At 43.3% G+C, this 24,817-nt stretch overlaps 2 protein-coding genes across 4 annotated transcripts in view; both read left to right on the top strand.

The window, feature by feature from the left end:
* nbeal1 (neurobeachin-like 1) overlaps positions 1–6,761 on the top strand; it is a 72,682-nt gene extending 65,921 nt beyond the window's left edge. For both annotated transcript variants that reach the window (XM_053683496.1, XM_053683495.1), the window contains 6 exons: positions 69–163; positions 357–473; positions 1,024–1,185; positions 4,141–4,289; positions 4,781–4,916; positions 6,085–6,761. In XM_053683496.1, coding sequence (XP_053539471.1) covers positions 69–163; positions 357–473; positions 1,024–1,185; positions 4,141–4,289; positions 4,781–4,916; positions 6,085–6,186 — 761 coding nt within the window. In that variant the 3' untranslated portion in view covers positions 6,187–6,761. The remainder of the gene's footprint in view (positions 1–68; positions 164–356; positions 474–1,023; positions 1,186–4,140; positions 4,290–4,780; positions 4,917–6,084) is intronic.
* Positions 6,762–13,627: 6,866 nt separating this feature from the next.
* rbm26 (RNA binding motif protein 26) lies at positions 13,628–23,027 on the top strand. 2 transcript variants are annotated; one of them, XM_017480314.3, is made up of 22 exons: positions 13,628–14,042; positions 15,069–15,187; positions 15,287–15,423; positions 15,529–15,617; positions 15,711–15,964; positions 16,302–16,562; positions 16,670–16,900; positions 17,037–17,207; positions 17,383–17,517; positions 17,953–18,064; positions 18,208–18,370; positions 18,663–18,833; positions 18,963–19,073; positions 19,185–19,259; positions 19,354–19,479; positions 19,647–19,721; positions 19,834–20,001; positions 20,127–20,231; positions 20,361–20,564; positions 20,748–20,834; positions 21,013–21,126; positions 22,321–23,027. In XM_017480314.3, the coding sequence occupies exons 1-22, from the start codon at positions 13,984–13,986 to the stop codon at positions 22,408–22,410; spliced, it is 3,057 nt and encodes a 1,018-aa protein (XP_017335803.2). In that variant the 5' UTR covers positions 13,628–13,983; the 3' UTR covers positions 22,411–23,027. The 2 variants fall into 2 exon arrangements, with proteins under 2 accessions (XP_017335803.2, XP_017335802.2); XM_017480313.3 differs by having other exon boundaries at positions 17,037–17,225.
* Positions 23,028–24,817: the final 1,790 nt, after the last annotated feature.

Here is a 24,817-nt window from a genome sequence, read left to right as displayed (position 1 = left end):
TATTATAAAAACATCATCACATACTATTTGTGTGAAATAATGTGTGTGTGTGTGTGTGTGTTCTACAGATGTGGTAACCTGCTTGGCGACAGATCACTGTGGGCTTCACCTGATCTCTGGTTCCAGAGACAACACCTGCATGGTGTGGCAGGTGCTGCAGCAGGTGTGTGTGTGTGTGTGTGTGTGTGTGTGTGTGTGTGTGTGTGTGTGTGTGTGCGTGTGTGAAATGCATATGCATGTCACTAGCCTTCAATTTTAGAAGCCACTTAAACATACAGGACAGAAAGAAGTGTATGAGAGCTCATTGTGTGTGTGTGTGTGTGTGTGTGTGTGTGTGTGTGTGTGTGTGTGTGTAGGGCGGGGCTCCAGTGGGTCTGAGCCCTAAACCATTGCAGGTGCTGTACGGACACACAGACGAGGTAGCGAGTGTGTGTATCAGCTCAGAGTTGGACATGGCCGTCTCAGGAGCACGGGTAACACACACACACACACACACACACACACACACACACACACACACACACACACACCATGTTTCCACTTGCATGCTATTATCCCCTGAGGATGTGGAAAGGTGAACTCAAGTTCGCCGCACAGCTGCAAAAACCACTGAAGCTTGAATTTATGCAAATGAGCGTGGTGGGTGTGTTGCGTTTCAGCCAATCAGGGACAAGGGCAAGATGTTTAATTCAATACAGCGCAGGCAAATCCATGTAGATGTTGTACAAACGCAGGCCAGCAGCAGAGAAAGGTCCGTTGCTGGCATGACGCAACAAAACACACTGAATGCTCAAGTCTGTTCCCCGTCATTAGACCCGAATATAACGTTTAAAAAAATAAATAAAATACACCAAAAAATACAGTTTTTCAATGTTTTCCAAAGGGGGTGAATACTTTTGCACTGAGTTCCATCCTCAATAATTGTAGTCGTTATCATCTCTGCTTAGATGCCTGATACAAAGTGAAGGTGTGTGTGTGTGTGTGTGTGTGTGTGTGTGTGTGTGTGTGTGTGTGTGTGTGTAGGACGGCACAGTGATTATCCACACAGTGAGGAGAGGACAGTACCTGCACTCGCTGCGTCCCCCGTGTGAGAGCTCTCTACCTGTGTGTGTCACACACCTGGCCATGTCCTGGGAGGGTCACGTGGTCGTACACACCTGTGTAGAGGGCAAGGCCACGCTGAAGGTAACACAGACACACACACACACACACACACACACCTACCTAGAGGCGGCTGGTCTAAGATTTTTGCCCTTAATGTACACCTGTTTGTTGAGTTTGAATGTCAGCTGACTATGATCTCATAGTGGTTGTTAAACCAACTGACCAGTCAGCATTCTCGGTGCAATTCCACACTCGTTAGAATCTTAACACACACAAATGTTTTGCTCACATGGTACTACTGTATGGTACTGATGTGGGTTTGTGTGTTTGTCTCAAGATCGTTGCGAAGTATTGATCCGTTTCTCCTGCCGTCTTGAACAACAGATGCTGAAATTAGTTTTAAAGTCTGCTTAAAGACCTGCGTTCACTCAGGCAGGAGACAAAGCGACAGGCGGTGGTTCATTTCTACCCGACAGTTGAGATTCTTTGCAAATCAGCTATGACGCAGCGACGCGACAAATCCACACACAGACCAAATTCCCTTATTCATTCATAACAATGGGTAAGACAATTACAAACACAACACAGGTTTATACCCAAAAAATCTTTGAGTATAGGTGGGCAACAATTATTGGGACTTCTATGAATTCATGTGAGAAAAATATATTTGAAGTATATTCCCATTGATATTTTACAAATTTAAGTACACCTGGGTGACTAGGAACAGGAAATTGTTCAATCATGACTTCCTGTTTCACAGGGGTATAAATATGAGGTAACACACAGACCAAATTCCCTTAGTCATTCATAACAATGGGTAAGAGCGAGGAATATAGCTGTGATGTGCAGCAGAAGGTTGTTGAGCTTCACAAAATGGGGCGTGTCTGTAAGAAAATAGCACAAGCATTGAAAACGCCCATTTCCACCATCAGGGCAATAATTAAGACGTTCCAGTCAACTGGAAATGTTATGAATCAGCCTGGAACTGGACGTGTGTCTGTATCGTCTCAACACACTGTGAAGAGGACGGTTCGAGTGGACAAAAAATCTCCAAGGATCACAGCTGGAGAACTGCAGACGTTAGATGTGTCTTGGGGTCTGAAAGTCTCCAAAACTACAATCTGAAGTCACCTACATCACCACAAGTTGTTTGGAAGGGTTTCAAGAAAAAAGCCTCTACTCTCATCCAAAAACAAACTCGAGCGTCTTCAGTGTGCCGACACTACTGGAACTTCAAATGGGATCGGGTTCTGCGGTCAGATGAAACCAAAATAGAGCTTTTTGGAAATAAACACCAGAGCTGGTTTTGGCACACAGAGAGGTAGCCGTATGGAAAAGTACCTCATGCCCACGGTTAAATATGGAGGTGGATCTTTAATGCTTTGTTAGGATACATGGCATCATGGACTCCATCAAATATCAACCGATATTAAATGAAACCTGACTGCCTCTGCCAGAACGCTTCAAATGGGCCGTGGTTGGATCTTCCAGCAGGACAATGATCCAAAACATCATCAAAATCAACACAGAAATGGTTTACTGACCACAAAATAAAGCTCCTGCCCTGACCATCCCAGTCCCCTGACCTGAACCCCATAGAAAACCTGTGGGGTGAACTGAAGAGGAGAGTCCACCAGCGTGGACCTCGAAATGTGAAGGATCTGGAGAGGTTCTGTACGGAGGAACGCTCTCAGATCCCTCACCATGTATTCTCCAACCTCATCAGGCGTTATAGCAGAAGACTCAGAGCGGTTATCTTGTCAAAGGGAGGTAACACAAAGTATTGACTAAAAGGGTGCCAATAATTGTTGCACACCTATATTTAACAACTTTTCGTGTTGTGTTTGCAATTTGATATCCATGAGAGCGGAGTATTTTTGTGAATGTTTTTGAACAAAAGATCAAACGATTAAACAATAAAGACACATTTCACAGCTTTCTTTGCTCATATTTACCAAGGGTGCCAATACTAGTGGAGGGCAGTGTATTTGCGTACTGTATGTATATTGCTCTGCGTAGCTTGTGCAGTTAATGTGCGCTTGCCAATCCGCTAACAAAGCTAGTACGAAGCCAGACATCTAACAAGTAAAGCAAACAACTGATTTTCACACTGATTAATACGTTAATAAATCTAGTCTGTTTTAGAAGTTATAGAATATATACATGTAACTGTTCCACATTAAAGCTAAAACAATAACTCTGAACAGGCCACGCCCACAAGAGGCAGCAGCATCAGTTGCTACGTGCTTACAAGTCAGACATGTTTGCTTGCTAGTGGGTGAAGGTTCGATTTTCTAGCAGTATCCTGAACAAGGCAATAATAATAATAATAATAATAATAATAATAATAATGAAGCTGGTGTAAGGGCAGGGTTGTGGGACTAGTGCTGATGTGTGGGGGTTGTGTGAAGGTGCTGATGTGTGGGGGTTGTGGGACTAGTGCTGATGTGTGGGGGTTGTGTGAAGGTGCTGATGTGTGGGGGTTGTGTGAAGGTGCTGATGTGTGGGGGTTGTGTGATGGTGCTGATGTGTGGGGGTTGTGTGATGGTGCTGATGTGTGGGGGTTGTGTGAAGGTGCTGATGTGTGGGGGTTGTTTGATGGTGCTGATGTGTGGGGGTTGTGTGATGGTGCTGATGTGTGGGGGTTGTGTGATGGTGCTGATGTGTGGGGGTTGTGTGATGGTGCTGATGTGTGGGGGTTGTGTGATGGTGCTGATGTGTGGGGGTTGTGTGATGGTGCTGATGTGTGGGGGTTGTGTGAAGGTGCTGATGTGTGGGGGTTGTGTGAAGGTGCTGATGTGTGGGGGTTGTGTGAAGGTGCTGATGTGTGGGGGTTGTGTGAAGGTGCTGATGTGTGGGGGTTGTGTGATGGTGCTGATGTGTGGGGGTTGTGTGAAGGTGCTGATGTGTGGGGGTTGTGTGAAGGTGCTGATGTGTGGGGGTTGTGTGATGGTGCTGATGTGTGGGGGTTGTGTGAAGGTGCTGATGTGTGGGGGTTGTGTGATGGTGCTGATGGTGTGTTGTGGTGATGTTCAGGATAAGAACACGCTGCACCTGTACTCAGTGAACGGGAAACACCTGTGCAGCGAGCCTCTGAAGGAGCAGGTGACGGATGTGTGTGTGTCGGGAGAGTTCATCATCACCGGCAGTGAACAGGGCTTTCTCTCCATCAGAGACCTGTACAGGTACAACTCCTCTCCTTTATTTCTCTTTATTCCTCTTCTCCTCCTCCTCTCCTTTATTTCTCTTTATTCCTCTTCTCCTCCTCTTCTCCTTTATTCCTCTTTATTCCTCCTCTCTTCTACTCCTCTTCTCCTTCTCTTCTCCTTTATTTCTCTTTATTCCTCTTCTCTTCTCCTTTATTTCTCTTTATTCCTCTTCTCTTCTCCTTTATTTCTGTTTATTCCTCCTCTCTTCTACTCCTCTTCTCCTTCTCTTCTCCTTTATTTCTGTTTATTCCACTTCTCCTTCTCCTTCACTTCTCTTTTATTTGTTTATTCCTCCTCTCCTTCTCCTTCTCTTCTCCTTCTCTTTTTTTTTCTCTTCTCTTCCTCTCTCTTCCCATCTCGTCTTGTCTCTTCTCCTTCTCTTATCTTCAGTCTGTATGTTTCCTGTCGGTTTGTCCAGACTGTGTATTCTGACTGAAATGTTGTTGTTCTCGTGGTTGCCATGGCAGCCTGGTGCTGTGTGTGTGTCCTGTGGCGATGCGTGTGCCGATCCGGTGTGTGTCGGTGCCGAAGGAGCAGTCTCACGTGTTGCTGGGGCTGCAGGACGGAAAATTGATCGTGGTGGGAGTGGGAAAACCAGCCGAGGTACACACACACACACACACACACACACACACGCACACACACACACACACACACACACACACACACACACACACACACACACATATCAGCACAGCACTGAGAGATGAAAGGAATATTGACATCACTCATCTCTCTTTATTCCTTTTACTTTCTTTTCAATTCCTTTTTCCTACTCTCTCCTCCCTGCTACTGTTCCTTCCTTTTCTTCTCCTTCATGCCTGATCCCTTTTCTCCGTTCCTCCTTTTCTTTTTCTCATCTCATGTCTTTATTCCGATCTCCTCATTCGCTCTTCTTTCTTTTCTGACCTCTTTCTTCTCTCCATCTCTCCTCTCCATCCACCACGTCTCCTTCTCCTTCCTCTCCTCTTTTTCATTTCCAAATCCTTCTCTGCTCATCTCCTTCCTCTAATCTTCTTCCTCTTCTTCCTCTTCCTCTCCTCTTCGTCTTCCTCTTCTTCTCTGCCTCATGCTACGCTTTCTCTTCCCGCCCTGTTCCATTTTTTCGTCCCCTGCTTTGTTTCTCGTCCCCTTCCTTTCTTCTTATTTCCTCCGTGTCCTCTGCTCGTCTTCTCCTCTTTGTCTTCCTTCTCTTCCTCTGCTTATTCTTCCTCTTCGTCCTCTGCTCATCTTCTTCCTCTTCTTCTCCTCTCTTTCTTCCCTCTCTTCCTCTGTTCACCCTTCCTCCTTGTCCTCTGCTCATCCCTCCCCACCATTCCTCTTCCTGTCCTGTTCCATTTTTTTTTCTTTTTCCTTCTCTGCTTTCTTTTCCTCCTCTTCCACTCTTCATCTTCCTCTTCCTCTCCTCCTTGTCCTCTGTCCGTTTCTCTTTTTGATTCTCCTCCTATTCCTCCTCCTCCTTCTTCCTGTGTCTGGTCCTCTGGTTCCTCTTCCTGTCCTGTTTCGCATTATGTACTCTTTCTCTCTTTTTCCTCCTCTGCTTTCGTTCTTCTTCTTCCTCTTCCTCTCCTCTGTCTGTTCCTCTGATCATTTTCTTCGTCTTCCTCTGTTCTTCCCACTCCTCCCCTCTTCATCCTCTGCTTTGCTTCTCTTCCTCTTGATTTCCTCTCCCTCTTCCTATTTGTTCTCATCCCCTGCTTCATCTTCCTATCCTGTTCCCTCTTTTCCCTCCTCTTCTTCTCCCCCTCTCCCCTCTCTCTCTCTCTCTCAGACGCGTTCGGGTCAGATCACGCGGAAGCTTTGGGGCTCCAGCAAACGCATGACCCAGATTTCATCCGGCGAGACCGAATATCCCACCCAGGAGCAGATTTGACTCCGCCCACTGCCCCACCATTCACCAATCAGGATGGAGCGAGGAAGGAAGTGTAGTGTGTGTTGTACGGTTAGAGACGAGTGTGTTGGACTGGCGCGGGCGCTCACGTCCAGCTGAGTGTGTCGGATTCGATTACTACCCCTAACCATATCATCACACACACACACACACACACACACACACACACACACACTCACATTAATAGCAGTAACGCCACTACAACAATGGTGTGTGTGTGTTTAGGTGTGTGTGTGTGTCGGAAATATTCCATTTGTTTTTTTTTCAGTGGCCTTGTTGTATCTTTTTGCCTTTTACTTCTTAACACACACACACACACACACACACACCATACACACCCATAGGAATGCTGATCACTGTGTGTACGCATGTGTATGTGTGTGTGAGACTGTCTGAATGTGTTTGATTTCTTACTTGAATTCTAGATTATTTATTGAAATGAAGGTGATGTTTAACGCTACAGTAAACAGATGAAGGGCTTCAGTAGTCATAACTCTAAGCAACAAAGCAATACAAACCCCACCCCCCAACCCCACCCCCCCAAAAAAAAAAAAGGACTGCTAACGGTACATTCCACTCTGTAATGCAGCGACCGACCAATCGTCCGAGTCTTCCCGAGATACGGCGTGAGAACCGCCGCGTCCACGCCGTACGCTCCGCGGGGAGGGGGCGGGGGTGGGGGGGGGAGGGTGCCGTCGCTGCCCTCGTCCTCTTTATTCCAGTTTTGAAGCCATGCACTCGGCGTTTGTTTACTATGCAGTATAGAGTACTTCCACGCGACTCAGTTACCGGACTTCTTTTAAATCTTGTGCGTGTGCATGCACTTGTGTGTTTATATACGTGTGTGTGTGTGTGTGTGTGATTGTTTTTCTTTATGGAGATTTCCTCGTTCTTAACTGAAGGATTGAGCTTTATTATTATTATTATTATTATTATTATTATTAACAACGTTGTGACATAGAGACACACCGATTCCTTTGTTTTCTTGCCCCCCGAGATCCTCATTCAGTTTTACATCGAGTTCAGTGTGATTCGTCACGATCGACAGACTTCCGGACTTTTCTCAAACATGGATATTTCCTAGCAGAAATATTCAGGGCAGTATTCACACACACACACACACACACACACACGTCCAGTCAAAATGTTTCGAATAATTGAAGGTCATTTTAAATGTTTTTTTTTGTTTTTTTTTAATGTTGCAGTTTATTATTCCACGACGCTGTGGAAATTCTCAAATCTGTAATGATCGGTCGTTATGGTTTCTATAGTAACAAGTCACGCAGGGACGAAGTCCGATATGGAGCGGGTTAAAGTACGTTTTGTTGTTCTACAAAGAACAGTGTATAGTCGTCGATGGGGTCGAGTTTGACGTAAGGAGACACGTTTAAGATTCAAGGAAGGAGTCTCCGGCGTCAGTGCGCTTTTAGCAGTCCGAGCTGTCGCGGTGACTTAAAGAGGGAAACGGACGAGAGGCTGACGAGGGACGGTCTGCTCGTCCCTGCTGTATCGTAAGTGACGACAGGAGCGTTCTACAACGATAAGTGTAAACGAAAATGGATCAGAAGTACGCCGGTGCCGCTCTTTCGTAAATAAAGCACTGTAATCATTGGCTGCGGTGAAATAAAAACCCTTCGGGATGTATTTAGGTTTAGATTTCGACTTAACGGGAGCAAGTTGACGGAGTCGCGGAGCCTCCACGGCGGACGGGCGGGGCTTATTTGAAACGGCGAGCCAGACGTCGTCGTATAAACGTGTATCGAAGCGGCCGGCGTCGTAGAAGCTCGTGCATGTGTGAATAAAGAATAACGAGAAATCAAAGTAGTGAGAAGTGTGTAGTATAAGATTATTGGGAAAAAGTTACTCAAGGACACGTAACGCTTTACCACCCGTCTGTGTGCAATGCACAAAATAGACGAGTCTGAAACAACAACAACAACAAAATCATTTGTAATTGTTGTGGGATTTTGTGTAGGAAGTTTTTAAAGAGGGGAAAAAAAAAAGAAATGAGGAAAATTATTTATGTTAGATTAAAGAAAATTTATATTTTCCTAAAATATTAAAAGCCTGCATGTATGGGGATTTTTCTAAAAAAAAAAAAAAATGTAATTAATACGGTGTGTTCGGACGATTTTGACCGGCAGAGTATATAAATGTTACAAATCGACAGTATACACACACACACACATATATATATATATATATATATATATATATATATATATATATATATATATATATATATATGTGTATGTATATATATGTGTATGTATATATATATATATATATATATATATATATAAATGCGTTCTCAAGCAGCAGGTGATGTTTCTGTAATACCGCTACCATGAAAATGACCTCACAATGCACTTTCTGGAAGTATCACACACATGGGTGGTATTTCTCCAACACCAACCGCCTTCACGGTCACTCACTGAGACTGCAGTCTACATCTGTACCTTTTTTTTTTTTGTTGTAGAAATTATAATATCACTGTTGATTTATTCATTTATTTTTTAAAAAAAAAACACTTTGGCTGTTTAAAAAAGACATTTTTAATACAACAGGTTTCTCGCACAGGTCTCAAAGTTGAAAACGTTTAGCAGTCATGCGCGAACCTGGGGAAGTAGGAAACTTTTTTTTTCTTTTTTTTTAAATAAAAGTTCGTTCAGGAAACTTTTTTTGGAAAAAAAAAATCTGAAAAATATTCGAACAAATCAAGATGACGAAGAGAAACGGAGGCTTGCGATCTCCCGGGTGCGCTTCGTATTTCATCCTCTTAGTGTGACGAAATTCATGACATTTTTTCCCCCCTCTTTATTATCACTTTCATGCATAAATATATTCCTAAAACTCAAAAACATTTCCGAAATCTTTCTTTTTTTTTTTTTTTTTTTTTTTTTAAAGTAAAATTGCACGTCATTTGACTTTTAGAAATGAAACACAAACAAAAAAATTCTTTCGATGTGAGTTATTTATATATATATATATATATATATATATATATATATATACACATACATACGTATATAACGTATGCATATATATATTGTGGTTAATTTGGGATTTTGTGTAGAATGTGTGCCTAGGCAGTCTAAAGAGAAAAAAATGAGCGTGATTTGGAGGTGTAATATTGTAATATTTTGTACGAGACCCCAAACAGAAATTCTGGAAACAATCTTAAACAATTATTCTGGGAAAGTATATTTTTTCACGAGAAAAGACTGAAGTTCCCTTTCACACTCTCTCTCTCTCTCTCTCTCTCTCTCTCTCTCTCTCTCTCTCTCTCTCTCTCTCTATCTATATATATGTTTTGTATCATGAAGGATCTTCGATCACGTCTTCATCGTCTGATATTCCGTCGCCTCCTCCAGCCTTAATGTTTACACGCTGCTGTATATAGACTCTACGTTGAAATATTTCCGTATGGTGTGTTTTGGATGTTAAAACCAGGCCGTGTTTTTCAGCCTGCGTTCCGCCCGGCGTGGCCGATGCGGTGATTTCAGATCGGTGTGTCTCTTTTCTCACGTCCTGTTAAATGCCAAAATGCTCTAGTGATGATGTCAGTGAGGGCGTGATGCCGTGTGCTTCCTGTATGACTGCGTGATCTCATGCTTACTCTGGGTTAATAGGGCGTGTCCCAAACGCTATACTTCATCCCTAGATAGTGCGGTGCCATCGTATTAATACACGTCCTTCGACACCACGTGATCTTCCGAGCTGTCCTGAAGCCCATATCATTGTCACCGTGCTCTGGAAAGAAATAATCCTTCCAGTTAAGGTCATACCTATAGTAACTCGTGTACACGGTCATATCATGTTATAATGCTTCCATAAGGAATGATACACATTCTTATAGTTATGTATTACAATGCGTTGCACTTTATAGGTAATATGAGTCGTGTTCATAAAGCGTTACATCACCAACCCCCCCTTTGCACACTGCTTTATTAGAAGATATAATGTTTTAACAATTCATAAACACATTATAAATGTATACACAATATAAATCCATGTGTATGGTGGATTTATCACGATTATAATGTACGTTATCAAGGAGAGTTATGAGGCTATATATATATATATATATATATATATATATATATATATATATATATATATATATATATATATATATATATATATATAGCCTCATAACTCTCCTTGATAACGTGCATTATAATCGTGAGTTAATATCTATTCATTATAACACCATGTCGTGTACCGTACAAGCTTTATCATTAAGAATGGCCTGTGTATAAACATAAATATTAATTTCGTATTTATTGACCGTTATAAGAACATTGTGAACATTTGAAATATCAGTGTTTTTAGTAAGCTTACACTTATTATTCCTGATTATATCATTCTATTTAAGATGTAAAACACTATCTATTTATAAACTAGTTATTTATTTACACTACTATTTTTTTTTTTCTTTATAATGTGGAAATTTCTGATTTATTACACAAAATAATGAGGAGACACAGACATGCGCTTAACCCAGGAGGGACGGGAAGTGATCTCAGGTGAGATATATAATATGTATATGAGCAGATATATTCCATTTGCGTTTATATTTATTCACAGGTCATTTTTAGTTCTAAAGGTTGTCCAGGACACCAGACGGTGTTCGATTATACATTATAAGGAATCAATAACGACAATTGCGGTGCAACTTTTGTTTATTTATTTGTGTGTGTGTGTATATTTATTTATTTATTTCGAGCACATCATTCCACAGCAAGGCTCTCGGTTCAGAGCGTGTCGGTGAATCCTCTGGAACAGCACGGCTCTGAAAGTAGCTCCGGCTGTGACGTGACGGACAGGTTTATATTAATACGTTCTCGTTTCTATAGCAACCGCTCGTTCAGAGGCACTCGTGTTCGGGACGCCCTGCATCCGAGTTAATGGATTTGTGAAAGGTGTACTCGTTGATATGGTGGTGTTTTCTGAGAGATGTTTGTGTAGCGTTTATGGAAGGAGTCTGTAGCGTCAGCGCTTCGTGACGGTCCGAGGAGTTTTTCTGCTCGACGAGATGCTTTTTTTTTTTTTTCCGTCTTCATGAACGGGGGGTGAGAAGAGGTGGCGAGGGAGGGATTTATAGCTGCTATAACGTAAGTGATAACAAGAACTGATAGTTGCGTGAAGGTTTCGTGGACGTTCCAGGACATATAGTTATAATACGTTTTTTTTTTTTTTTTTTTTTTTTTTTTTTTTTTATTTTATAAATATGTCGTTCGTTAAAAATGACGAATTGTGATCGTTGACAATTTGCTGTGGTATAAGAGGAATAAAACACTTTTAAAGGAAAACCGTCCACTCTGGGGTTGGTGACTGTAACTCCGTTTCGTTACACCACGTCGCCGTTGATTCTTTTTTCACGGAGACTCATAAATAATTAAGTCGAGGTGTATAATGTTTTGTGAATGCTTTATAACATGTTATAAATGTATTCATAAGCGCTTATAAATATGGCCTTTATTGAAAGTGCTACGTTTAAAAAAATATATATATATATTTTTATATAACTTACAAAATAAGAAATTATGACCCTTACTTATTAATCTTTATGAGCTGTTATCGACTTAAATGGAAACATTTATGATCTAGGAGTATGGGCTTCATAGAAATATGTATGCAGTGTATTACTAGAACACTAGCGTTTGGGACGCAGCCCTTGTGTGTGTGTTTTCTCCTTTAATGTGCTCAGTTGAAGTGCTTCCTGTTTCTGTATTCGAGCTGCAAATGGAGATAAAGCTAATAAACACTACAAGACTAATCATCGTAGGCAACTTTGTAGACACCTCTCTTTTTTTAAATCCTGAATGTTTTTCTTACACTTTGACAGTCTTGTGGTGTATTATTTGTTGTTGTTGTTGTTGACGAGCGTTTCATTTCTTGAAAATTCCTTTCCTATGTTTTATGAAAATTGAGTGCCTTTCTAATTCCCTGACTTCCTCCCATGATTTAGAGCCATGACCTTTGACCTCCAGCAGCATTCCACACAGTAAAAAATAAATAAATAAAGGAACAAAAATCTACTTAACAAATCCGATTTAGTCATATCTGTATCAGACCTGTGATTTAACCGTCACCAATGGATATGTGTGTGTGTATATCTGTGCTATATATATATATATGTATGTATACCGTATGTACAGCATGATTTTTATTTCCGTCTGAATTGTAATGTTTTTTTTTGCACTTCCCAGGTACGACCAGTTGTGAGAGATGGTTTTGAAATAAAATGTCTCCCTGATCTGTACAGATTTTAAAAAGAAATTAATGCTTTGTATACACTCAAAGAAAATGATCATGATTAAAGTTGTGTTGAAAGTCGTTCACGTCATCGTGCGTGTCTCGTGTGTGTTGGGTTCTGACTTCCAGCTTATGACATCGTGGGTTTTACAACAGCCGTCCAATCAGGAGCCTTCGCTTCGACTCGCTCTCAGTGGAATTACACACACTCGTTAGAATGCTAACAAACACTCGGTGTAACCACACACAATTAAATATGTATTTATATATTCGTTCAGGGCCATGTTTGTGTTAGTGTTCAAAATCTAAAGGGGAATCTCCGGCCTAAAAGATACACGTATATGTGTCTTTCAGGCCGGATATTTGTGACATGTCTGTCGACTCTGGCGCTAATCTGTTGGTCGGTTCTGTATTTTCATTGTTCCTGTGAATTACTTGCGTAGTTACAATAGTGTTCGGTGACCTCAATAATAATGATAGAGTCTTCATTGATCCCGTATACATTACAGCACAGTGAAATTCTTTTCTTCGCATACCCCAGCATGTCAGGAGGTTGGGGTCAGAGCGCAGGGTCAGCCATGATTTAGCGCCCCCTGGAGTAGAGAGGGTTAAGGGCCTTGCGCAAACGCCCAACAGTGCCAGCTTGGCAGTGCTGGGGCTTGAATCCCCGACCTTCTGATCAGTAACCCCGAGCCTTAACCGCCAAACCACCACTGCCCCAATACATGATAACACTGAGGTTTTGCTGTCACCAATTTCCACATCATATTAATGAGAAATCCAGTCTAGAAGTAGTGGAGACATTGGAACACTTAGTGGATTCAAAGTCCCAGAATGCAATGCAGCGATATGCCACACGTGCACTGAGTTATGGATGGGCTAGTTAGCGATCTACAATATAACAAGTAAAATTAAAGCGGTCTATTAGCACAAAACTTGAAGCTTGAATGAAAAATGAGCCACATCAGAGGTTTATATTTAGTATCGCTATAGGTAAATAAATAAATAAATACTACTACTACTGTTATTACTACTAATAGTAATAATAATAAATAACGTATTTTACAATGAAGCCCACAGATCGCGCTCGCTGACTGTTCTCGCGAGATTCCCAGACCAATCGTGAGCGGAGAGCTATTCTCGCGATATTCCACAACGTGAGTAAACAGTCGCCATTTGTAGAAACTGGAGAAAGAGGAAAAATCGAGAAAAGCATTGGGATTCATTTCTAGACGTTTCTTCATGAAACGGTCAGATCTCATTTCCGATAAGACACCGATGTAATTCTGAAATATCCCGCTCTAAAAATCAACCCTGCTGTTAAAAACATAAAAAAAGAGAAGATGTTTGGAGTAATTAGTGTAAACTGCGCGTAGTTTGGCCGGGTAGCGATACCGTTAGCTTTAGCATCCCTGGGCCTGGTGTGTTGTTAGCTTAGCACTTTTTCACCTTCAGCACTTCAGCTATTTGGCTTTATTCTTCTTCTTCTTCTTCTTCGTTTTATTTTTCTTCTGAAAAATGATAATTGAAAACCTCGATGCCTTGAAGACGTGGCTCTCCAAAACCCTGGAACCAATGTAAGTGTATGAGTTAGCCTAGCCACTGTTTCATTTCAGTCTAACGTGTTAGCCAGTTAGCATTGTGACGTTGTGTCGAGCTAGCTACAAGCTAGCAACGAGTTGCTTATTGCATGTAAACAAACAAACAAATAAACAAAAACAAGTAGCGACTTGAGTTGTATTTCCTAGTTAAATGAACTCTGGCTTGTATGAAGTGATAAATTAAAAAAATTCTGAAGAAATAAAGAGACAGTTTCCGATTAAAAATCCTGCAGCAATCCCTGCACAGTGTTATCATTTCAGTTTACAGTGCAATAGCAATAAAATAAAGCTTTATAATAATAATAACAACTGGTGTGTCCAAAAGAGGAGCGATAAATATATTTTATTCAGCGCTAGATTTGTCAGAAATAAACATTTTAGAAAGTGTTTTCTTTAGCAGAGATTAAGGATTAAGACTCTCGAGACTTTTTTTATTTATCTATTTTTTATTTTTTAGCAACAAATGATATAAATAAAATTAATAAAATGATTTCCACTCTTTGGAAGTGTTATATAAATTTAGAAACTATATATATATAAACATAAACAAATGTCTATATAAATGTATATAAATAATTTTTATTTTATTCAATGCAAGCTCTGTTTAAAAGAAAGTATTTCCATTAGCAGTGGAAGTGTTTATTTTATTCTGAATAGTATTTAGCAAGAAAATATTATTTCGTGGTAATATTTCAGTGAATAATTAAATCAGATTTTTATTTTTCACTTGAATGGAGTTATGAGAAACCGTCATGTTTGTTTTTTAACCTTTCATTTATTCAGTGCTGGATTTGTCAAATATAAAAGTCAGGTTTTATAAACGATGAAATTTTTTTTTTCATTGACGTCCAGGTTGGTGTAGAGGTCTCTGCAGGCTGCTACTTTACAACGTGTTTATTATTAAAGTGACGTGTTAAGCTGTTTACGTGATTTGAAGACGGTTAGGAGTCATTGGGCTTTTTGTTTTCTTTTGTCTTTTATTCTTTCCGTTCTTTTTATCAGATGTGACGCTGACCCGTCTGCGCTCGCTAAATACGTGGTGGCCTTGGTGAAGAAGGACAAGTCGGAGAAGGAGCTGAGAGCACTATGCATAGACCAGTTGGATGTATTCCTCCAGAAGGGTGAGAATCGTTCCTCGGGTTTCTGTGCAACAAAACACACGATCGATTGCCGTGCGCTTCGGAGTGAACGCTTTTGTGACCTCTGTCGTTTCTGCGCAGAGACTCAGATGTTTGTGGATAAACTTTTTGAAGCTGTGAACGCAAAGAGCTACCTACCTCAGGCTGAGACGCTGAGCTCCGCAGGCAGGACCGAGAGCCACACACGCGCCGACAAAGACGAGCTGAAGAAAGAGGAGGTGAGAGAGGTGTATATACACGTGCGTGCGTGTGTGTGTGTGTGTGTGTGTGTGTGTGTGTGTGTGTGTGTGTGTAAGGTTTACCATTTTGTGCTTTTGTACCAGCTGAGTCGGGATGATGAACGGGAGAAGAAGTTCTCCAGAAGAGTGAACCACAGCCCTCAGTCCAGCTCACGTTACAGCCGAGACAGCAGGTGAACACACACACACACACACACACAGGTTTTAAATAATAATCACGATTATAATGAATATAGATCACTTTTAAAACTTCGTCCATTCCGCAGGAGGAGTGACGAGCGTAAGAAAGACGATCGGTCCAGAAAGCGAGAGTACGAGCGTCCTCCGCCCAGACGTGACTCATATCGTGAACGCTACAACCGACGCAGGGGGCGGAGCTACAGCCGTAGTCGGAGTCGCAGCTGGAGCAAAGACAGATTGCGAGACCGCGATCGAGAAAGAGAGCGAGACCGAGAACGTGAGAGGGAGCGGGAACGCAGCAGGACGCGCTCTCGTAGCCGCTCCAGGTCTAGGAGTCGAGGTTGGCACACACACGCTCTCTCTCTCTCTCTCACACACACACACACACACACACACACACACACACACACACACACTCCACCCTACTGCAGGCTTATTATATTTATAATGATAGGACTGACACAGAGGCCATGCCTCCTTGTCTAGGACTGACTAAAGAGGCCACGCCTCCTTCATTGGAACAGACTGAAGCAGAGGCCATACCTCATTCATTGGAACAGACTGAAGCAGAGGCCACGCCTCCTTTTAAGATGCCATTCATTTAAAATGCGTGAGAGGACACTTGAATCAGTTTAATTCCATTTTAATCCGCCATTATTTAAATTTTTATTCTACAGACAGGGAATCTGGAAAACCAAAGTATGACCACGAGCGGCCAGAGGGCGGCGCCACCGAGGCCTACGTACCCCCACCCCTCGCCTCTGTTCCTAGCTCCTCCCACTTCCCTGTACCCGCCCTCAGCAGCACCATCACCGTCATCGCTCCCACTCACCATGGCAACAGCACCACAGAGAGCTGGTCTGACTTCCACCAGGACCACGTCCCTTACGGCAGAGCGGCTCCGCCCCCTTCACGCAAACGTTGTCGTGACTACGACGGTAAGGAGGAGGGAGGAGCGTAAGAGTCTGAGATATCAGTCTATTTATGTTAATTATGTAAGCTACATTGGGTTAAACCGAGTTTTTGTTTTTTTCCCCGTACGCAGAGAAAGGTTTCTGTATGCGAGGCGATATGTGTCAGTTCGACCACGGCAGCGATCCAGTGGTGGTGGAGGACGTCAACCTTCCCAGCATCCTCCCGTTCCCGCCTGCACCACTTCCTGTCGGGGATGGTCAGCCCCCTCCAGGTCTGCCACCGCCACCTCCCGGTCTACTCCCTCCTCCACCGGTTAACCTCCGCCCCCCTGTTGCACCAGGCAGCCTCCCACCTGTCGCAGGTAACGTTTCATCACCCATCACTTTACATAGTGTCAAAGCACCCTCAGCTGAGGTCCTCTGTGTGAGGATTTAACCGTTTTAGTGACCTACCTGAACCACGATAAAGCATTTTGTGTGTGTGTATGTGTTGTGCAGGTCCTCCTCCACCTCTCCCAGCACTGGATGCTCCTCCAAACTCCATGACCAGCTCCGTCCCCTCCATCGTCTCCACGTCTCGTCCTCTACTCCCTCAGCCTCCGCTTCACCTGGTGACGTCAGGCATCCGACCCCCGCTCTCACAGCCGCTGCCTCCCCTCTTCACCTCGGGTAATCACTCTAACCGCTGTGCGTTTGTATGGAAATAAATTCTTTAATGAATCACATGAATATGAATCACATGAATATGAATCACATGGAAATAAATTCTTAACCAGTCATGCAATCAGATTTGATCTTCAAAACGAAACAGGATTTTTAAACCCATCTGTTTAATGGTCTATAGATTCATTCGAACCGGACATGTACAACCCCGAGGCTCCTAGTCTGAACTCTCGCCCTGCGTATAGACCCCGGGTCAACGTGCAGAGGCCGAACCTCATCGGGCTCACTATGGGAGAAGTGGATCTTCCTCCACGAGGTAATGTCCTGTATACGGCATGTAACGGCGTAAGGAATAAAACAATCTGTGTCCTGCTGTTATAGGTATCCTTAAATACTGTTTAAAAAACATCTCGGGAATTCCTCAAGAAATCGGTCGAGAAAACACCAAGAATACATTTCTGGAAATTCTAGGTGAAAAGGGCGTCTACTTTGAAGCTGATAAAATACTAAATTATTTTGGATTTTTTTAACACATGATTCCCATAGTTCCATCTGTGTGACTCCAGAGTTTTAATGACTGTTATTGTTCTAAAATGTGGAGAAAAAACAATTTTATCAGAGACCAAGACTACTACTACAAATAATAAATCCATTCGTTAATGCACATTCCTGAATGAACCTAAAAAAGTTGTGAAATGAAATATATTGTGATTCTTTGTTTTGTTTTTTTTGTTCCATGTGATCTCCACAGATAAAATGCTGAACAGCAATACTGCACGGATCGTGTTGGAATCAGACTCCAGGAAGAGAGGGGCGGGGCATCATGATGGGGGACTTCCTTCTAAAAAACCCTGGTTTGATAAGTGAGTAATAACAACAAATAAGATTTTTATTCCTACAAATGTAATATAGTCTCCATCCATTCACCTTTTAAACTATGCTATTTTCATGTTGCGCTGTTTTCCCCTTTGCCTCTTATTCCATCTATTTACTTTTCCTTCACCAGGCCGAACTTCAACAAGCCCAACCATCACGGCTACCATAATAAGAAAGTGCCGTTTCCGCTGCCGAACACTAAGCTGGCCATCCGGCAGATTCCCCCAGAGCTGAACAACATCAGCAAGCTCAACGAGCACTTCAGCAAATTCGGGAAAATCGTCAACCTTCAGGTGCGCTCCGTCTCACGCCGTCTCGCTGTATTATTTTTGCCCGATTGGCTCTACATTGTGGAACGATTATATTTTTGTCTATGACACCGATTTCAAACATTTAATCACACAGCTTCAGATCAAAAAGTTTTTAACGAGCATGAGAAACATTTCAGTCGAGCGTCCACAAACTTTTGACCCGCAGTGCATGACTGTATGGTGTTATGATTATATTTTTTATGATTGTTTCTTGAGGTATCTAGCGAAACAGGTTCATTAGTGTGTGTGTGTGTGTGTGTGTGTGTGTGTGTAGGTCGCCTATAACAATGACCCCGAGAGTGCTCTGATCCAGTTCGAGTCTCCAGACGAAGCGAAGCGCGCTATGCAGAGCACCGAGGCCGTCCTCAACAACCGATTCATCAGAGTGCACTGGCACAGAGACGACGGGCTGCTTGGCACGCCGTCACACACCCTGCTCAACGTGGTACACACACACGCTTCTCGGCGTGGACGTATATGATATCTGAAGTCTGCGTTTTATGCTTTTTGATGTTTTCTGTGCATTTAATGAGGCGTCGACGTCTGTGTTTTGCGTCCTGTTGTGTTGTATCAGAGCGTACAGCAGCCTGAAGCCACCAGTCTGAAGCAGTCGGTGAAAGACCGTCTCGGCCCCCTGCCCTCTAACAGCGCAGAGCCGCTGCACGACGCCACGCCTCCGTCACAGGTTGCAGCGTAGTATTATCCTACGTATATATTTTTTGGTGCGCTACGTAATTCACGTCGGTTTAATTTTGTACACGTGTGTGTGTGTGTGTGTGTGTGTGTGTGTTTCCAGTCTTCCCAGAGCGCCGCCCGATCCTCAGTAAAGGACCGGCTGGGCTTCTCTAAACCGGCGCCGGCTGAAGGAAAGGTGCTCCGTCGTTATCTCTCTGATGTGTTTCGTTTGCGTCTTCCAGACAGACAGACAGACCGAGCGCTTTTTTTTTCTTGCTTCATCTCCGCAGGTCTTCTCCACCTCCACCGGACTCACGAAGACGTTTTATAACCCGGCCGCGCTGAAGCCGGGCCAGAAGGGCGCGATGACTGGGACGGCCCCCGGCGCCGAGGACGCGCTGAAGAAGAAGAAGCAGGTTGGTCATGAGGAATAAAGGACGTGGCGTTTTAGGAAAATAGCGACGTTTTGTTCGACCTGTTGTCGATTCCGATTTCTTTTCCTTTTTATTTATTCCTTACGTCTAGCTCGGGTTATCGTTTCTGAACTAAAACGCCAGCTTATTTTCCTGACTTCTCTTGCTAGGAGGCGCTAAAACTCCAGCAGGACGTGAGGAAGAAGAAGCAGGAGATTCTGGAGAAGCACATCGAGACACAGAAAGTGAGTCCCTGACACGAAAACACCACCGTTCACACGCTTACGGATTATTATTTTTTTTTACTTTGATCCCCTCACTGTTTGAGAAACATTGACTGTGTGTGTGTGTGTTCAGCTGCTGATTTCTAAGCTCGAGAAGAACAAGTCGATGAAAGCCGAGGACAAAGCTCAGCTGATGCAGACACTCAACGCTCTGACAAACAGCATCAGCAAACTGCAGGAGGAGATCAAGGGCCTGTCCGGCACACGCCCACTGCATAGCGGCATCAAAACCAAGGCCCAGGTACGTGTGTGCACACAGATGTTACACTACACCTTCATACCTGTCATGCCTAGTACAGTGTCGATACCAGAGAACCCAGTTTTGGTTCTGTCTCCTAGAGTAATTCTGTGTGTGTGTGTGTTCAGGCTCAGAAGGAGTTGTTGGACACCGAACTCGATCTGTACAAGAAAACACAAGCCGGAGAGGACACTGCTCAGCTCAAACTCCGATACACACAGCTGCAGCTTGAGGTACACACACACACACACACACACACACACTCAGTCTCAGAGACCAAATACATGTGTTTGTACATAAGTGACCGTGTGCGGACAGTCTTCTCATTCACTCACCGTGTTTGTCTTTTTCTCCCTGCTCAGGCAGCTAAGCGGGGCATTCTGACCCCAGGGCGAGGGAGGGGGGCCCAAGCCCGGGGTCGGGGGTCAGCACGGGGACGTGGTCGGGGCATTAGAGGCAGACCAAGAGGGGCTCCTACCCACTCCGTGGTGGATCATCGACCCCGTGCTCTGGAGATCAGCGGCTTCACCGAGGCAGACCGAGTGGATCTGCTGCCGCACTTTGCTGTGAGTCTAACACACACTCACACACACTGTGATTTATTCATTTTTTTCCCTACAGTGTTAAAATCCATCGAAACCCCTAAAGAACATGTAAACAATATTCCCGAATGTCTACGGGAACAGGAAGTGTACGTTTTGCCGCCCGTTCTTGTGTGTAAACGTGCGTGGGTTTTTGTGTCTCGTCAGCAATTTGGTGAAATTGAGGACTGTCAGATGGAGGACTCCAGCCTCGGTGCCATCATCACCTTCAGAACCCGAACAGAGGCAGAACAGGTAGACACACTTGTCACACACAGGATCATGCCGTTTTGAACCGCCTCACTATCACACACTCATGTACTAAAGCACCTCCACCTGCCAACACACTCACTCACTCATACTTACGCTCTCTCTCTCCCTTTCTCCCTCCCTCCCTCCCTCGGGTGCTCCTGACCTTTCTCTCCTCTTGCAGGCTGCGGTTCATGGCGTCAGGTTGAACAATCAGGACCTGCGTCTGTCCTGGTACAAACCAGCCATCCCTCTAAGTGCAGCCGACGCCGACGAGGCCGAGCCCGAGGAAGAGGAGGTCAGCTTCATGTCCCCAGTGTCTTTGTTAGATTAGATTCGATTAGATTAGCACACTGATCAAATGTGTCAAGGCTGAAGGGTTAAGTCACGTTTGTACAGGTTTTGAGAGTCTGTGATCGTGTGAGGCACGAATGTGCGGCTGATCTTTGTGAAGTAAAGTGTTGTTAGTATACAGATCGATGCACAAAACACAAGTCTGGGTTCGGTAGGGATGTAACAATACATCGCGACGCAAAAGTGTGACTTGTGTGCGTTGTGAAAATATCAGCGTTCTCTTAATGATTCGTCTAATCCAATTGCAGTTTGAACCACCAGCGTTCCCAGTCTGCTTAACCCATAGAGTCCATGCTGGTCATGTGATTGCGTTCTTTCATCACGAGGCCGTACCGTTATGGGAACGAATGGGGAATCTTGCGCACACGTGAAGTGACACGAAGTGACCGATAGCCAGATTGTAGCACGTTCTAGCCTCTGTGGTCTGCAGCGCCTGCGAAATCCGATGCAGCAGAAGTAGGGCGCTTTAGCCGACTTTGGAGCTCTCTTTCTGACCATTGTTTAAATCTGTCATTTTCCCCAGTTCATTGACTGTTTATTCAATCAAACGTGTTTATTGTTAAGATATGGTGAACCTGTTGTAGTACATTTTGTTACAATGTTAAACAAAATGTACGTTACTATTATTATTATTATATTAAACCTCTGTTTGTAGCACGTTGAGAATATTTTGCGAAATTGAATTCGAATCATGAAGCCAGAGTGTATCGTTACACCTGTACTATGAGTTAATCCAGCATACAGGATTTTAGATTTGCCAAAACGACGTCTGAAGAACAGGGATCAGCAGGACTCTTACTGATGAAGTCATCAAATAAGGACAAGTCTAGGACATTGCCAGTAGATGGCGCCAAACTATAACTGCAGTGTATTAAGCAGGAGCCACGACAGCATACGGGTAGACAAGTGTGCATGAGACACGAGGTCTTCATTTAAACCCGTGTGTGTGTGACATCATGAAACTCGCTAAGGTCACATTTTTGGAGTCTCTGCTGGAGTGAATAAGCATATAGATGAGTTGATGAAGCACAGATTTAATAGTAAAAATAAAATTGTAATCTAAATTATTTATTAAAATGATTTTTAACATGATTCGCGGTCACACTGATGCACGTCTTTGCGTTCTGGTTTCACACAGTTCCAGGAGGACTCCCTGGTGGACGACGCGCTGCTACAGGACGACGACGAGGAAGAAGACGACAACGAGCCACGCTCCTGGCGAAGATGAAGATGTCTCTCGGCCTAGCTCCACCTCCACCTTCGCATCACTTCCTGTTTTTCATTTCATTTTTTTTTTTGTTTAAATGGTTGTTTTTAATTAAAAGGCTGTTTTGCCATGAGTATGCCATTCATGTTTTATGCATTAGCAGTAACACCGAGCCGACGTCTCAGTCGGCACGGTCCAGATTTTCTTTTTCACAAAAAAAAAAAAGACATTGAATTACCTTTCATCGAATCTGGTCTATTATGAGAAGCCACGTTTAAAAAAAACACAGAAAAACCGGGTACGATAACTAACTTTTAATTTCAAAGAGCATGTTGGGGTTACATGTAATGTCTTCATTTAGCACAGTTAGCCTTTTGAGCTAGTTTGTGTACATATTTTATGTATGAGTTTTAATGGTTTGTATGACTGCTTTGCTTCTCCCGGCTTATTCTGAAATGTCAAAAAAATAAAGAATTGAAATGGTCTAGGAAAAAAAATCAGCCGAAAAAAAAAAAGAAGCAGAAAAAAAAAGAAACGCAAGCTGCTGCTGCAGCACTGGTTTAAAAAAAAGAAAAAGAAAAGAAAAAAAAAAGGCTGAAAATATAAAGACCATTTCAAAACAAAACCCCCACCCCCAATCCTCACAAAAAGAGCAAACTTCCGATTTTCCTCAATCCAAAGAAAAACGTGACCGGCGGTAAGTCACAGGCTTTAAAGAGGAAGGTAAGGTTGTGAATTTATAAAACTGTTTAAAAAAAAAAAAAAATTAGAAATGTATTTAGTTTATTGCAATAGATTTATTTATTTATTATTTTCATTGTAAAGGATGAGTGATATTTTCTTAATTCATCTTTGTGTGTCTCTTTTTTCGAGTCGCTACTGGATGGAGGGAGTCGTTACACTTTGTCCCGAGACCACGAAGACCTCCAGACACCGATATCGCCACCTACATGGACCTCCAAACGGCCGAGCAGTTAACACTTACCTACGCTTCTCTCCCTTGTTCCTTGGAGAACGTTGCTTATTCGGCTGAGAGAGGAACACGCTGCCTTCTTCTACATACGTGACCTCACAGACACTCGTGATTGGCTAGTGTCGCTGTGATTGACAGCTGAGAGAGAGAGCACCAGTTTTGCCTGGTTGGACTCTTGACCCCTGATATCCATGACATCGTGGGGATTTGAACCTGCGTTCCCCAGAACTTCTGTTGACTTGTTTTGATTCCTCCTCCAGAAGCTGAGAGAACTTTCTGCTCATCTTGTCGCAACTGTAAATAGCTTTGGATGAAAGTTTCTGCTAAATAAATAAACGCGTGTAAACGCCTGCATTGAGACCAATGTCTGCTCTATGCTCCTGAAGTGCTTCTGAGAGGAACCCAAATGGAGAGCTCGTGATTGATTGATTTATTTATTTTCCATTGGAGGTGTATTTATTTATTTATTTTTTACCAATGATGGTTAAATGTACTACTGATTTAAAGCTTTGCTAGCTAGCTAGAGCATGATTTGATTAAGTTGTTGAATTGTGTCATAGGGAAATGGACAGAAGTCTGATCCGTTCGGTTTGTAATCATACACCGGTTGTCAGAATGTCAGCCGTGCTCCTGCGGCACCGCATCATCGCCGTCGTCATCATCATCATCAGAACAGAAGAGCTGCTTCCAACCGTCGTGCCGTCTTGGTATGAAATCTTTCAATGCAATTTTCTTCCTTTTCATTTGACTTGTGGATGAGATGCATGTTTAGGAGAAACCCTCTGAGATCAGGAAAGTGTCGACGCAGACGTGAACGATTACGAACATCTCTGAAGCGTCTACATCTAAGCGCTCTTTAAGGGCGAGCTCGGAGAAGTGCTCGATATTTCCGAGGCTTTATAAATAACCCTGATCGTTTTTTGTTTTGTTTTTTTCCCCTTTTCTTCTCGCGGACTTTTCTCTCGCTCGTTTGTCATGCTCGGGTTTGCGTTCATGTAAGGAAATGTTTACGGCTGGGTCATGTTTGCCGGTTGGTTCTTCTTTTCTATCCCACAATTCCTTGCGGTCACATTTGGATGGCGCAGGAGAGGAGTGATAACCCAATCAGGGCTGCGGTGTGACTCTCTCACCCGGGAGCCTGTCACCTAAAGGCAGCTAATTGTGAGGAATTCGATTTGGTCTCTGCTAAAGGCCGGCTCCGTTCCGAATTTAGGTTGTCTGGCTCAGCGAGGGGCCTTTTAAGTGGACACTTGGCCCACGCAGGACGTGCTGCTTTGAGTGCGCGCATCGGGCGATTTTCATTTTTTTTCCTCCAGCCGACCTTTGACCTCAACCTGGGGTTCTAACAAGCATTGCTGGCTCAGACGCGCCGCAGATTAGCACACTGTGAGGAAAAGTGATGGATATTAAATGATGTTTTTTAAACACGGCTGTATTTCCCAGCGATCCCAGTCC

The sequence above is a fragment of the Ictalurus punctatus genome, chromosome 11, assembly GCF_001660625.3.
Source record: "Ictalurus punctatus breed USDA103 chromosome 11, Coco_2.0, whole genome shotgun sequence".
NCBI classification, from domain to species: domain Eukaryota; kingdom Metazoa; phylum Chordata; class Actinopteri; order Siluriformes; family Ictaluridae; genus Ictalurus; species Ictalurus punctatus.
The sequence above is the reverse complement of the archived record's forward strand: the minus strand, read 5'-3'. Positions and strand labels throughout refer to the sequence as shown.